This window comes from Mesoplodon mirus (genome assembly GCF_964341445.2).
Source record: "Mesoplodon mirus genome assembly, chromosome: 8".
Taxonomy (NCBI): domain Eukaryota; kingdom Metazoa; phylum Chordata; class Mammalia; order Artiodactyla; family Ziphiidae; genus Mesoplodon; species Mesoplodon mirus.
The window spans coordinates 82,083,397-82,098,475 of record NC_138984.1 but is presented as its reverse complement, the minus strand read 5'-3'; the positions used below and the strand labels follow the sequence as shown (position 1 = coordinate 82,098,475).

At 37.8% G+C, this 15,079-nt stretch overlaps 1 protein-coding gene across 2 annotated transcripts in view; it reads right to left on the bottom strand.

Moving 5' to 3' along the window:
- The window catches only part of XIRP2 (xin actin binding repeat containing 2), a gene marked incomplete at both ends in the record, with an annotated part of 301,350 nt that overhangs the window by 96,509 nt on the left and 189,762 nt on the right, over positions 1–15,079 (bottom strand). For both annotated transcript variants that reach the window (XM_082629891.1, XM_082629890.1), the window contains one exon: positions 14,637–14,790. In XM_082629891.1, coding sequence (XP_082486017.1) covers positions 14,637–14,790 — 154 coding nt within the window. The remainder of the gene's footprint in view (positions 1–14,636; positions 14,791–15,079) is intronic.

Genomic DNA, 15,079 nt, shown 5'->3' with positions numbered 1-15,079 from the left:
CTGGCTGGGACTTTGTGTACTCTTCTAATTGAGGCCTCATATAGTCTTTCATCACTTTGGAAGCTGCAATCATAACTGTGACAGGCAAAACTTATTCATAGAACATTATTTTAGCCCCATCCTCATATTTATAGATGTTCAAAAAAAGCCAAATATAGAAATGTGTAACTCTTTGTAAATGTAACTTCAGAAAGAGAAAAGTTCATGTGTTATTATGTTTTCATATTTATTATTAATAAGTTATTATTCTTATAATTCATCATAGATACTACTTATTTTAAAGGGCAATGTGAAGCTGCATTAAGCAGAAATAATAAGAAATTACCTTTAAAAGTAAAATGTTTCTAATTAATTTTGATTTCAAATAAATGAGGTATTTCTAATATTAAATTGTGTGGGAAAAATACACATTTTAAATAAAAGTGTGTGGCTCAAAACCTGAAACTACAAATACATAAAAAACTTTATATACTTTGAAAACTGAATTTTAAAGAACTGCTAATTAGCTAATATACTTAGTGGCTTTTTTCCCACTCCCCATATCTAGGATGTCTAGAGCTTAGTATTGCCCCTAGAATGCTAGTTTTTTATTATGGTTAAAAATAGACAAATACTCCACTCCTTCACTTTTGTAAACATCGTTAAAACATGTCAATGAACATTTTAATCAACTCTGAAAGCATAAAAATTGTCTTCCCTTTTCATTCAAACCAGCTCTTAACCTGGCAACTGAGTCTAATTAACCTCAACCTGAATTGTTTCACCCTCATTTTAGAATTGAGAACCCACTCTGGCCCCAGCTCATGCGGTATAAGGACATTCATCGAAATGACCTACTAAGTATCAAACATATGGAGGGTCCCTATTTTCCTCAAATTCCTTACTTTCAATAACCCTTCATGATTTTTCTAGATCTACCTGGAATTTCCACCCTTCCTCCTATTCCTCCCTCTCAAACATCCCTTCTTTCTCTTCTTGATCAAATCCCAATCATACTTCACAATCAGCGGGAAAAAAAAAGTAAAAGAGAAAAGGAAAAAGAAAATCAGCACTTCTACAAAGCATCTCAGGTTCAGGCACACATGGCTTCTTCTGTGTCCTTCCTTGGTAGAACTGTTCATCCTTTAAAGATGATGTTTGTTTATGAACCTGCTTCCTTTCTTAAAATAAAATCACTCAGGGACAGAGTGGGTCTTCACATACTCCCCAATACCAAACACAGGAGCAGGTCCATAGTACATGTTCAGTAAACATCTGCTGAATTTATGGATTTTGCTACTGCTCTCCCTCTGTGTTTGTCTCTGACACCAAAAATAGTTCTTTAATAACTGGATTCTAGCTACTTCTCAAAAGTGTTTTAGAACTGCTTTTTCCTCTCTGTCTCTTCCTGCCTTTTTCCCTCCATTCTTACTTGTGTTTCTCTCTGTCCCTTTCTCTGCCTCTGTCCCTCTCCTCCTTTATTCTTTCCTTCTTCCCTTTCCCTGAAAATCACCAGCTCAAAGTAATGAGTTTTCTTAGTCAGGCACTAATCCTTAGTGACTAGGTTTTTTGCTTAAACCCAGCTAGGACTGCATCTTCAACACCAGTCATCGAACCTCTCCAATGTGGACCTAACACATTCATGAACCTCTAACGTTGCCTTTATTTTGAAACACTGACGGTCATCTGAGCCATGCCAACCTAGAGAGACACATGGAATCATGAACTCAGGTTAAGATGTGGGGTTCTTGTGTTTCACTTTTGTACTGACTTTCTAATTTCAAACCTATTAGGTAACACAATTCTCATGTCCCTTTCCCTAGGATAACCACTTCCAGTTCGGCTCCCATGTGTGGGCTCCAAGTCTTCAGCCAGCCGTGTGATTCTGCCTGAACTCTTTGTCTCCTATCTGGGCCTGTTCTCTGGAGATCAAAAGAGAGCAATAAATACTCCAAATGTATAAGATGTGTATTGAGGAACAAAGGGAGGACGAGTCACACACTTTGCATTGGTGACAGTGGTAAGGTGTAAGGGTTTTACTGCCATATATATCTTTCCTCTGCTTCTAGTAACTGCATAGAAACCAGCAATATAGTCAACTCAGATCACGGGGTTTGGCATCACCCAGGGAGGATTCTGCCTCAAATCTTCTTGGATATATGTGTCTTAAACACATTTAAAAATATGACTTTGTATACCCCTAGAGATGAAGAAACAGAGAAAATATTTTATTCAAGCCTTTGCTTAAATGTCATCTTTTTGTTGTGGCTGATCCTGACCACCCCAATTAAAACTGAAGTCCTTCACCAAGTGCCATCCATTCTATCCTGGTCTATATTTTCTATAGTACTTATTACCTTCTGGTATGTAATCTACTTTTTAACTATTTTTTATTGTGCATTGTGTGTTTCTCCCTGTTAGAATACAAGCTGCACAAAGGCAGGGTTTTTTTCTTTTTTCTCATCTGTGTCTGTTTTATTCATGGATGTTCCCAAGCACTTAGACTAGTACCTGGCTCAAGTAAACACTCAAAAAATATTTGCTGAATGAATGAATGGACAAATGAAAACAGTGCATAAAAAATATACTCTAGGAACAGATATACATTTCTGATTCTACAATCAGAATATTTAAAAACAATATTTAGTTCTTTCCAATTGCAAGGGAGTAAGATGAATGAATGGTTTTCAAGTGGGATATTTATATTTGTTGTTCTCTTTCTTTGATGGCATCATGTTTTAAAATTAAGTATGACCATGTCCCAGCTCAAAATGATTTCCTGGGATTTTGATTATTAATCAATGGAAATTTTCCAGCATTCCAAGGTGTTGATTTATAGCTACCATGTGAAAGATTTAATGAATAGACCTTTCATTACAGTTTCCTCAGAATAGCAAACTCCCAGCTGCCCCTTCCAGCAGAGCCCATGATTTAACTCTGGAATTTGTTTTGACTCACTGACTATAAAAGGAACTAAAAGGGCCATGTGGGAGTCATTGAAAAACTGCAGATGAAACCCACTTTAAGAAAGAGAAAAAACAACTCCAAACTGAGTAAACAGATCAAACATAGCAAATCCTTTTGATGTGACAAAAGGATTCTTCACATTGTAAAGGACGTCACCCACGTCAGGATTATTTTAAATGGTGATTCACTAACAATAATTTTACTGATGAAATGTCTCCTGTGTGAATCAAAATAATGGCTGTTTTAAGGAGATTGTCTGGGGGCGTGAAAGAAGGTACGAACAGGGAAGGAAGCAAGTCTGGAAGCAGAAGTTGGTGTTGAGAGTTTAGGGTTCACCATGGTGTGTCCAGAGACTAGGTTGAAAACCTGTGCTCTGAGTTTCATTAGAGAGAACACATCAGTCAGAGCAGAACAAATGGTGCTGATAGCCATCACAGGAGATGCTCTGTGACTAAATGTCTGATTTATTTATAAGCTTCCAAATGAAGCCCGTTTTTATTAAAGGAATGGTTCTGTTAATTTTAAAGCATCCTGTTACGGCATTTCATTTAACTTTGTTGACCTTAGGAATTTAGAGAATGGGCTATTTCCTGATCTGAGAGGATTCATATTCCCAAGACAATTAAGCTGTAGAAAATATGTTATAGAAAAATGCATAGCCTAACAGTAGATATTTCTGTTTCTATTATAAAACCATTGTTTTTTAGTGCATTGAGAAGGGAACACAGGTGAAACTACGTTTCTCTTAATTTTGTTACTAGGAAATACTGCACAGAAGAGACTGTCACTAGATCTCGAAGACAATCTTTTTACTATGTGGATTATTGCTGCTTACTTGTTTATTTTGCTGACATAAATTTTCTTTATATTTATCCACATATATTTTAAGAATGATACATTTGTGGAGACAGGGTAAAAAAATGAATCACTATCATCTGGATCCCTTTCTATGTGAAAGGTAGAAAGTGAGTTTCTTGGAGAAATGACAACTACTAAAACTATAATGTCCAAAAGAGTGACTACTTGTATTTAAGTTAATTAAAATGCAATAAAATTCACAATAAGTTGCTCAGTCTCACCAGCTACTTTTGAAGTGCTTAATTGACATTAGTGATTATTGGCTAGTAGTATTATCACATTGGACAGCATACATGTGGATCAATTTTATATCACAAAACACACTACTCTAAAATGCCTAATTTTAAACAACAAATAAGATATGTAAATAATAATCACTCCCACACAAATATATATAGTGCACCTACATCGATATTGTAGAAGCATTAATAATTGAAAGGATTCCACCACTTAAAGAGCAGTATAAAATTTGAAAAAACAGAACACTCAGTTTGTTTGTAAAATCTGTCAGAGAAGATGAATGGCCATTATAAGAATAAAGAATGAATTTAGCTTTAATGGAGCATAATAAAAAGAGATATACAGCAGGTAATTTCTAAGGTTTATCACAAAAGCCTTGAAGAAGTGATTTTGGGGCTTCCCTGGTGGCGCAGTGGTTGAGAGTCTGCCTGCCGATGCAGGGGACATGGGTTCGTGCCCCAGTCCGGAAAGATCCCACATACTGCAGAGCGGCTGGGCCCGTAAGCCATGGCTGCTGAGCCTGCGTGTCCGGAGCCTGTGCTCCACAACGGGAGAGACCACAACAGTGAGAGGCCCGCATACCAAAAAAAAAAAAAGTGACTTTGAATGTATATTTTATCTGTTAGTATTTTACATGTTGATGACTTAGAAAATTAATATTAAAATTATGGTTTAGAGAATAAAAGTGAAAAGCAGGTAATTGTCATATAAAAAATCCCAAGTAATTTAAACTTGATAAACATTACCCAATCACCTGTGATATGTGAAGCATCCCTTGGACCAGAATTTTTCAGCAGAAAAAGTAGATGTTTTACACTATGTACAGGTGGATCAAACCTAAGTAGATCAAACCATGTAAATCAGTACCCAAGGCTCTCGATATTCACTTTCCAACTTATCGGCTTTTAAATTTCTAAAGGAAATTCCACAAATCAGATTTTTTATATCCCTACGATACTTCCATCAAAACCATTTATATAAATTTATTTTTTTCTCATATCTATCACGTCATTCAAATTTGTCAAATTATGGATTTATCATGCTTGACATTTAATTTCAAATGAGCCATGTCTTCCTAGAATCATTGGAACAATTAACTGCTAGAGTACATACCACAGAAAATGTGAATGGAATGCACTAATGTGTACACACAGCACTGTGTTTTATTTGACACCCGTAGATCAGTGAGGAAATCTTAGCAAACCTAAGAAAAGGGTGGTAAGAGCAATTAAACACAACCTGGGATGGCTCATCAAACATAGAAAGGAGTCTGGGGAAATTCCAGTGCCTTCTGTGCTGCTCCCTGGGACCTGCAGTTGAGGATAAGGGGCCTGAACTAATCCATCAGGCATCTCTATTCCTGAGTCCTGAGATGGGACTATCAATTTACATTGATTTTACTAAATTCTAACAATGCAGGACATTAGGTAGCTACATTTTAATGATCTATTGTTAGTTTATTTTTAAAATTCTACTGTTTATGAAGAGCTATAAATAAATAATACATACAAGTATGAAATGCTTGAGGCTACTTAAGAGGTTTAACTAATATGTGAGGCCATTATAGTCACTCATATAATTGTATAAACTCTGACATCTTTCAGTTATCACATTTTATTCAGACACTTGTATTTATCTTCTGGGAAAAAATTCTCTTTGCAGCAGAACGACATCAATATACTCTTTGGTTGTGTAGGTTTTGTCAAGATTATAAATTAACTCTAAGTATTAAAAGGGCTTATGATCATACCATCAGAGAGAAAAATTTTGGCCACCACGGAAGAATTAAAAGGATCCCATAATGGGGCTTCCCTGGTGGCACAGTGATTAAGAATCTGCCTGCCAATGCAGGGGACACGGATTTGAGCCCTGGTCTGGGAAGATCCCACATGCCTCAGAGCAACTAAGCCCATGTGCCACAACTACTGAGCCTGCACTCTAGAGCACACGTGCCACAATTACTGAAGCCTGCACGCCTAGAGCCTGTGCTCTGCAACAAGAGAAGCCACCGCAATGAGAAGCCCGCACACCGCAACTAAGAGTAGCCCCCGCTCACTGCAACTAGAGAAAGCCCGCACGCAGCAACAAAGACCCAACGCAGCCAAAAATAAATAAATAAAATAAATACATTTATAAAAAAGAAAAAAAGTATCCTATAATAAAAGAAGTTTCTCTTTTAAAAAGCAGTGATGGGCTTCCCTGGTGGCACAGTGGTTGAGAGTCTGCCTGCCGATGCAGGGGACATGGGTTCGTTCCCCGGTCCGGGAAGATCCCACATGCCACGGAGTGGCTGGGCCCGTGAGCCACGGCCGCTGAGCCTGTGCGTCTGGAGCCTGTGCTCCACAACAGGAGAGGCTACAACAGTGAGAGGCCCGCGTACTGCAAAAAAAAAAAAAAAAGCAGTGATGCATAGGGATTAGAGTTCTTGGGCAATGTGCAGATAAAATAAAAATGAAGTTGGTTGCTATCATCAACCTTAGTGCAATTTCCCTACAATGGTTTTTTTTCAGTATACCTGGAAATTTAAATCTGTGATCACTCTTAAATTTGTCATATCTCTTTTTAAAAAATACATCTTTATTGGATTATAATTGCTTCACAATACCGTGTTAGCTTCTGTCGCACAACAAAGCGAATCAGACATATGCATACACCTGTCCCCATATCCCCTTCCTCTTGAGGCTCCCTCCCATCCTCCCTATCCCACCCCTCTAGGTCATCGCAAAGCACTGACCTCCCTTTTCTATTCTGCGGCTTCCCACCAGCCAACTACTTTACATTCAGTATTGTATATACACCGATGCTACTCTCACTTTGCCCCAGCTTCACCGCTCCACCCCATGCTATCAAATCCATTCTGTGTCTACCTCTTTATTCCTGCCCTGCAACTAGGTTCATCAGTATCAATTTTGTTTTTTAAATTCCATATATATGCGTTAGCATACAGTATTGATTTTTCCCTTTCTGACTTACTTCACTCTGTATGACAGACTCTAGGTCCATCCACCTCACTACAAATAACTCAATTCCATTTCTTTTAATGCCTCAGTAATATTCCGTTGTATATGTGTGCCACATCTTCTTTCTCCATTCATCTGTCAGTGGACATTTAAGTTGCTTCCATGTCCTGGCTATTGTAAATAGTGCTGCAATGAACATTTTGGTACATGTCTCTTTTTGAATTATGGTTTTCTTAGGGTATATGCCCAGTAGTGGGATTGCTGGGTCATATGGTAGCACTATTTTTAGTTTTTAAAGGAACCTCCATACTGTTCTCCATGGTGGTTGTATCAATTTAAATTCCCACCAACAGGGCAAGAGGATTCCCTTTTCTCCACACCCTTTCCAGCATTTATTTTTTCTAGCTTTTTTGATAATGGCCATTCTGACCGGTATGAGGTGATACCTAATTGTAGTTTTGATTTGCATTTTCCTAATAATTAGTGATGTTGAGTAGCTCTTCATGTGCCTCTTGGCTATGTGTGTGTCTTCCTTGGTGAAATGTCTATTTAGGTCTTCCACCCATTTTTTAACTGGATTGTTTGTTTATTTGATATTGAGCTCCATGAGCTGTCTGTATATTTTGGAGATTAATCCTTTGTCTGTAGTTTCATTTGCAAATATTATCTCCCATTCTGAGGGTTGTCTTGTTTATGGTTTCCTTTGCTGTTCAAAAGCTTTTAATTTTCATTAGGTCTCATTTGTTATTTTTGTTTTTATTTTTGTTACTCTAGGAGGTGGGTCAAAAAAGATCTTGCTGTGGTTTATGTTAAAGAGTGTTTTTCTTATGTCTTTCCCTAAAAGTTTTATAGTGTCTGGTCTTACATTTAAGCCTTTAATCCATTTGGAGTTTATTTTTGTGTATGGTGTTAGGTAGTGTTCTAATTTCATTCTTTTACATGTAGCTGTCCAGTTTTCCCAGCACCACTTATTGAAGAGGCTGTCTTTTCTCCATTGTATGTTCTTGCCACCTTTGTCGTAAATTAGGTGTCCATATGTGTATGGGTTTAACTCTGGGCATTCTATCCTGTACCATTGATCTGTATTTCTTCTTTTGTGCCAGGACCATGCTGTTTTGATTACTGTAGCTTTGTGGTATAGTTTGAAGTCAGGAAGCCTGATTCCTCCAACTCTGTTTTTCTTTCTCAAGATTGCTTTGGCTATTCAGAGTCTTTTTTGTTTCCATACGAATTTTAAGATTTTTTTGTTCTAATTCTGTGAAGAATGCCATGGGTAGTTTGATAGGGATTGCATTGAATCTGTAGATTGCTTTAGGTAGTAGAGTCATATTCACAATATTGATTCTTCCAATCCAGGAACATGGTATATTTCTCTATCTGTTTATGTCATCTTTGATTTCTTTCATCAGTGTTCTATAGTATTCTGAGTACAAGTTTTCCCCCTCCTTAGGCAGGTTTATTCCTAGGTATTTTATCCCTTTGTTGCAATGGTAAATGGAAGTGTTTCTTTAATTTCTCTTTCTGATTTTTTGTTGTGGGTGTATAGGAATACCCGAGATTTCTGTGCATTAATTTGGTATTCTGCAACCTTACCAATTTCATTGATTTCTGGTAGTTCTAATAGTTTTCTGGTGGAATCTTTAGGACTTTCTCTGTATAGTATCATGTCATCTGCAAAAAGTGACAGTTTTACCTCTTCTTTTCCAATTTGTATCCCTTTTATTTATTTTTCTTCTCTGATTTCCATGGCTAGGACTTCCAAAACTATGTTGAATAAGAGTGGCGAGAGTGGACATCCTTGTCTTGTTCCTGATCCTAGTGGAAATGCTTTCAGTTTTTCACCATTGAGTATGATGCTTGCTGCAGGTTTGTCATATATGGCCTTTATTATGTTGAGGTAGGTTCCCTCTATGCCCACTTTCTGGAGAGTGTTTATCATAAATGGGTGTGGAATTTTGTCAAAGCTTTTTCTGCATCTATTGAGATGATCATATGGTTTTTATTCCTTAATTTGTTAATGTGGTGTATCACAATGATTGATTTGCATATATTGATGTCCCTGGGATAAATCCCACTTGATCATGGTGTATGATTCTTTTAATGTGCTATTGGATTCTGTTTGCTAGTATTTTGTTCAGGATTTTTGCATCTATGTTCATCAGTGATATTCATCTAGAATTTTCTTTTTTGTGATATCTTTTTCTGGTTTTGGTATCAGGGTGGTGGTGGCTTTGTAGAATGAATTTGGGAGTGTTTCTCCCTCTGCAATTTTTTGGAAGAGTTTGAGAAGGATCGGTGTTATCTCTTCTCTAAATGTTTCATAGAATTTGCCTGTGAAGCCATCTGGTCCTGGAGTTTTGTTTGTTGGAAGATTTCTAATTACGGTTTCAATATCATTACTTGTGACAGGTCTATTTATATTTTCTAATTCTTGCTGTTCAGTCTTGGAAAATTGTACCTTTCCAAGAATTTGTCCATTTCTTTATGGTTGTCCATTTTATTGGCATAAAGTTGTTTGTAGTAGTCTCTTATAATCATTTTTATTTCTGCTGTGTCAGTTGTGATTTCTCCCTTTTCATTTCTTAGTTTATTGATTTGTGCCCACTCCCTTTTTTTCTTGATGAGTCTGGCTAAGAGTTTATCAATTTTGTTTATCTTCTCAAAGAACCAGCTTTTAGTTTTATTGATCTTTGCTATTGTTTTCTTCATTTCTATTTCTTTATTTCTGCTCTGATCTTTATGATTTCTTTCCTTCTACTGACTTTGGGTTTTCTTTGTTCTTTCTTAAGTTGTTTTAAGTGTAGGGTTAGATTGCTTATTTGAGATTTTTCTTGTTTCTTGAGATGAGATTGAATTGCTATAAACTTCCTTCTTAGAATTGCTTTAGCTGCATCCCATAGGTTTTGGGTTATTGTGTTTTTGTTGTCATTTGTTTCTATGTATTTTTTAATTTCTTCTTTGATTTCTTCAGTGATCTCTTGGGTATTTTGTAGCACATGTTTAACCTCTATGTATTTGTGTTTTTTTACTGTTTATTCCTGTAATTGATTTCCAATCTCATAGTGTTCTGGTCAGAAAAGATGCGTTTCAGAAACGCATGATTCAGAAAAGATGATTTCAATTTTCTTAAATTTACCAAGGCTTGACTTGTGACCCAAGATGTGATGTATCTGGAGAATGTTCCATGTGCACTTGAGAAAAAGGTGTATTCTGCCACTTTTGGGTGGACTGTTCTATAAATATCAATTAGATCCATCTGGTCTATTGTGTCATTTAAAGCTTGTGTTTCCTTATTTATTTTCTGTTTGGATGATCTGTCCTTTGGTGTAAGTGGGGTGCTAAAGTCCCTTACTATTATTGTGTTACTGTTGATTTCTCCTTTCATTGTTGTTAGCATTTTCCTTATGTATTGACGTGCTCCTATGTTGGATGCATAAACATTTATAATTGTTATATCTTCTTCTTGGGTTGATCCTTTGATAATTATACCCTGTCCCTCCTTATCTCTTGTAATAATCTTTATTTTAAAGCCTATTTTATCTTATATAAGTGTTGCTACTCCAGCATTCTTTTGATTTCAATTTGCATGGAATAACTTTTTCCATCCCTTCACTTTCAGTCTGTATGTGTCCCTGGATCTGAAGTGGGTCTCTTGTAGACAGCATATATATGGGTCTTGTTTTTGTATCCATTCAACCAGACTGTGTCTTTTGGTTGGGGCATTTAATCCATTTACATTCAAGGTTATTACCGATATGTATGTTCCTATTACCATTTTCTTAATTGTTCTGGGTTTGTTTTTGTGGGTCTTTTTCTTCTCTTGTGTTTCCTGCTTAGAGAAGTTTCTTTAGCATTTGTTGTAAAGCTGGTTTGGTGGTGCTGAATTCTGTTAGCTTTTGCTTGTCTGAAAAACTTCTCCATAGAATCTGAATAAGATCGTTGCTGGGTAGAGTAATCTTGGTGGTAGGTTTTTCTCTTTCATCACTTTACGTATATCCTGCCACTCCCTTCTGGCCTGCAGAGTTTCTGCTGGAAAATCAGCTGATAACCTTTTGGGGATTCCTTTTTATGTTATTTTTTGTTTTCCCTTGCTGCTTTTAATATTTTTTCTTTGAATTTAATTTTTGTTAGTTTGATTAATACATGTCTTGTTGTGTTTTTCCTAGGGTTTATCCTGTATAGTACTCTCTGTGCTTCCTGGACTTGGGTGACTATTTCTTTTCCCATGTTAGGGAAGTTTTCCACTATAATCTCTTCAACTATTTTCTCAGACCCTTTCTTTTTCTCTTCTTCTTCTGGGATCCCTACAATTCGAATGTTGGTGCATTTACTGCTGTCCCAGAGGTCTCTGAGATCGTCTTCAATTCTTTTCATTCTTTTTTCTTTATTCTGCTCCTCGGCAGTTATTTCCACCATTTTGTCTTCCAGCTCACTTATTCATTCTTCTGCCTCCGTAATTCTGTTATTGATTCCTTCTAGTGTATTTTTCATTTCAGTTACTGTGTTGTTCATCTCTGTTTGTTTGTTGTTTAGTTCTTCTAGGTCCTTGTTAAACATTTCTTGTATTTTCTCAATCTGTGCTTCCATTCTATTTCTGAGATTCTGGATCATCTTTACTATCATTACTCTGAGTTCTTTTTCAGGGAGATTACCTATATCCTCTTCATTTATTTGATCTTGCAGGTTTTTAACTTGCTCCTTCATCTGTGACATATTTTTTGCCTTTTTTTTTTTTTATGATTGGGATTGTGTTCCTGTTTTACTGGTTGTTTGGCCTGAGGTTTCCAACACTGGAATTTGTAGGCTATTGGTAGAGTTGGGTCTTGGTGCTGAGATGAGGAACTCTGTGAGACCACACTCTGATGAATATTCCCTGGATTCTGAGGTTCTCTGTTAATCCAGTGTTTTGGACTCAGAGCTCCCACTGCAGGAGCTTCCACCCGACCCCGGGCTCATGAATCAAGATTCCGCAAGCCACATGGGGCAGCAAAAAAAAAAAAAAAAAAAGAGAACAATAGCAAAGTAAAAAATTAAATTAGACTAGGAACTAACAGATATGTTAGAAAGAATGTAAAAATAAAAAATATAGATGAATCAACAGCCAGAAGGTACAACAGTACGACAGTAGTAAAAAAGAGGAGGAAGGAAAAAAAAAGTGCAGGGTTGGGGGGTAAGGGGGTGTGAGGGGGAAGGACTCGGTTGTGGAGAGTGGGGTCTAAACAAGGGCAAGGTTTGGGCGGTGGGCAGAGCCAATGCTCAGGAACCACAGGGATGGAAAATGCCCTAGGGGATATAGGGGGTGGGTTTAGGCTCAAGGAACAGAAGGGGCCCAGGCTTGCCCCCCACCCATGGTCTCAGAGGGCAGGGGACCTCACTTGGGAGCCCAGCAGGCTTCCTGTGCTCAAGTGGGTGGGGCAAACACCATCCTCACTTCTGCTTCTCCGGTCTGGGGTCTGGGAGGGCCCCTCCCACCTGCTTCTCCTGTTGTCCCCTAGGCCTACCTCCTATGTCCCCAAAGACCCACATGACCTGAAGGCAGCTTTGGAGGGCAGGGGATTGGCCTGGGAGCTCAGCTGGCTCCCCAGGCTGAGTGGGCAGGGGAATCGCCCTCCACTCTTCTCCTGCTCCTCCCACAGGGCCCCTCCCACCTGCCTCTCCTGTTCTCCCCTCAGCCTCCCTCCTATGCCCCCAGGACCCACGCAGCCTGGATGGGGCTTTGGAGGGGTGGGAAGTGGATTGGGAGCTCAGCAGGCTCCCCAGCCTGAGTGGGCCAGGCGACTGCCCTCTGCTCCTCTCCCGCTCTTCCTGGAGAGTCTCTCTCACCTGTCTCTCCTGATCTCCCTGGCCTCAGGGGCCACTTCTCCTCCCCCTTCGGTCCCCCTACATCCTAAGAGTTCACTTTGGGGTTCCTCCTGTCTCCTTGGGGGTCAGAGTTCTACACTAGATGCCGGCAGGCACCCTAGTTGAGGGGAGACGCTAACTCCGCGTCTTCCCACACCACCATCTTGACTCCTCCCCTCTAAGTCATATCTTGATACTAAATTATAGCTGCCCTCCAAGACTGCCTTTTCTAAGCTTGTAAAGTAAAGAGACTTTTAAGAAGCTTTGCAGGGAAACCAAAGAAAACATGGGACAGGAGAAGTAGGGTGAGATGAGAGTTGTTTATGTCACGTAACTTTGATCAGTTTGCCAACCTCATATACACCTCCCAGTGCTAAGATCTCCACAGGCCAGCATCATCAGAACATAAATCATTCCCTAAAGCTTCCCTGTTTTTGGCCTCTGCTAATCTAATTCTTTTCCATTCAGCAAAGTGCACACAAAGTTTAATCACAAGGCTAGAAATATGTGGAGTAAATTTTTCAAGACTGATACTAATCCTATTAGGATATCAATTGGGCATACCAAAATTAATTGAAAATGAAAAAGAGAGATTGAGATTCTAATTCGAAGGTATTTAGAAATCCACGCTTGGCCCATCCTTAGAAAACTCCCCTTTATTCTTTCCACACCACCTCCCACTCCAAATTACATACTTAAACCAATTGGAAACAGAATGGGCTAAATCATATGTAAATCATTCTGAGGTTCAGTCTGTACTATCATAGAGTATAGCTTCTCAAACTTTAACGTGCACACGAGTCATCTGAGGATCTTGTTAACATGCTGATTCTGATTCAGTAGGACTGGTGAGGGGCCCAAGGTTCTGCATTTCTAATATGCCTCCAGGTGATGCTCCTGGTCTGATTCACGGAAGACATCTTGAATAGCAAAGTTTTAAAGTAGAGTATCATTTGCTTTCCAAAATTGTGACCTGTCTGTCATACTCCAAAGACTATTCCACATTACTAATGTTGACTGGTAACTTGATATTTGGTTATATATAAATATATATATCAAAGAATGTCCTAAAAGTTGTACTAATTATGATCTTTAACAAACATCACAAATACTATAATATGCATTACTTGGCTAAAATGGAAAAACCCAGAATGTGACTAATCAGAAATGATAAACGATATCTCTATTTTATAATAAATTATTTATATTTTGCACTTCTGTCATATTTGAAATTATATTGATAGTGTAATTTCTAACATATGAGCTAGTGACTTTTTAATGACATTTGTAAAACATTAATCTAATTTAAGAGGTTTTCCCTTAAATTATGACACTCTCATGTCACTTTTTATTCTGAATTCATTAAGCACATTAAGTTTAATTGTCTGAAAAAGAGATGCTGAAGGCATTAAACTTTTTTTGTTTTGCCACCAACAATTACTTATATTTTATCCTTTTATTTCCCATAGACAGAGAGACAAATATGTTTTCCTTTCTTTCACAAAAGGAAAAGTCAAATGACGGTCAAATGCATTGTTCCAAAAGCATAATACAGAAAATGCTTATTGTACTGACTTATAATTAATTAAAATATATTTTACTTTTAAAAATTAAAGCAAATATGGTATAGAGAGAAGTATTTAAATATACCTTCCTTTTTCCCCCCTGAATTGTGTTTCTTGAGCTATTCCTTCCCAATTTTTAAACAAAACTTTTTAAGATTTTATTTATTAACCACTCATGCTGTATAATATATAATCCCAAGAAATCACATCAAAATATTATGCTAACCTTCAAAGATGTGGCTGTGACCACTTTCAGGTGACATCTTGTCAAAAGGTGTTTCCTCACCTTTCTTGTCTGAATCTTTCACAGAATCATCGGACTGGCTCCCAGGCTGACTCTTAAATGTTGGTGAACACAAATTTCTCTCAATTTCCACTTCCTGTTAGAAGACATTAAAGGGATGTGTGTTAAAGCTATCAGTGGGAAACAGATGTGGTTTTTAGGGGGTTTAGAAGGCGGGAGTGAGTGAGGGAGGAGGTTTCTATGAGTGATGCTTTCCAATATGCTTCGGGTAAAATGTTGATAACTTAGCCAAGAATGGCAAACACACATCTGAGGCTTAGTTTATTTTTCTGCCACTGGTTCCACTTCTGAATTAGCTTTTCTTTCATGTGGCTTCTTTTGCTCTCATAAAAGAGAGAAAGTGAAAATAAGAGTCAAAATACAAC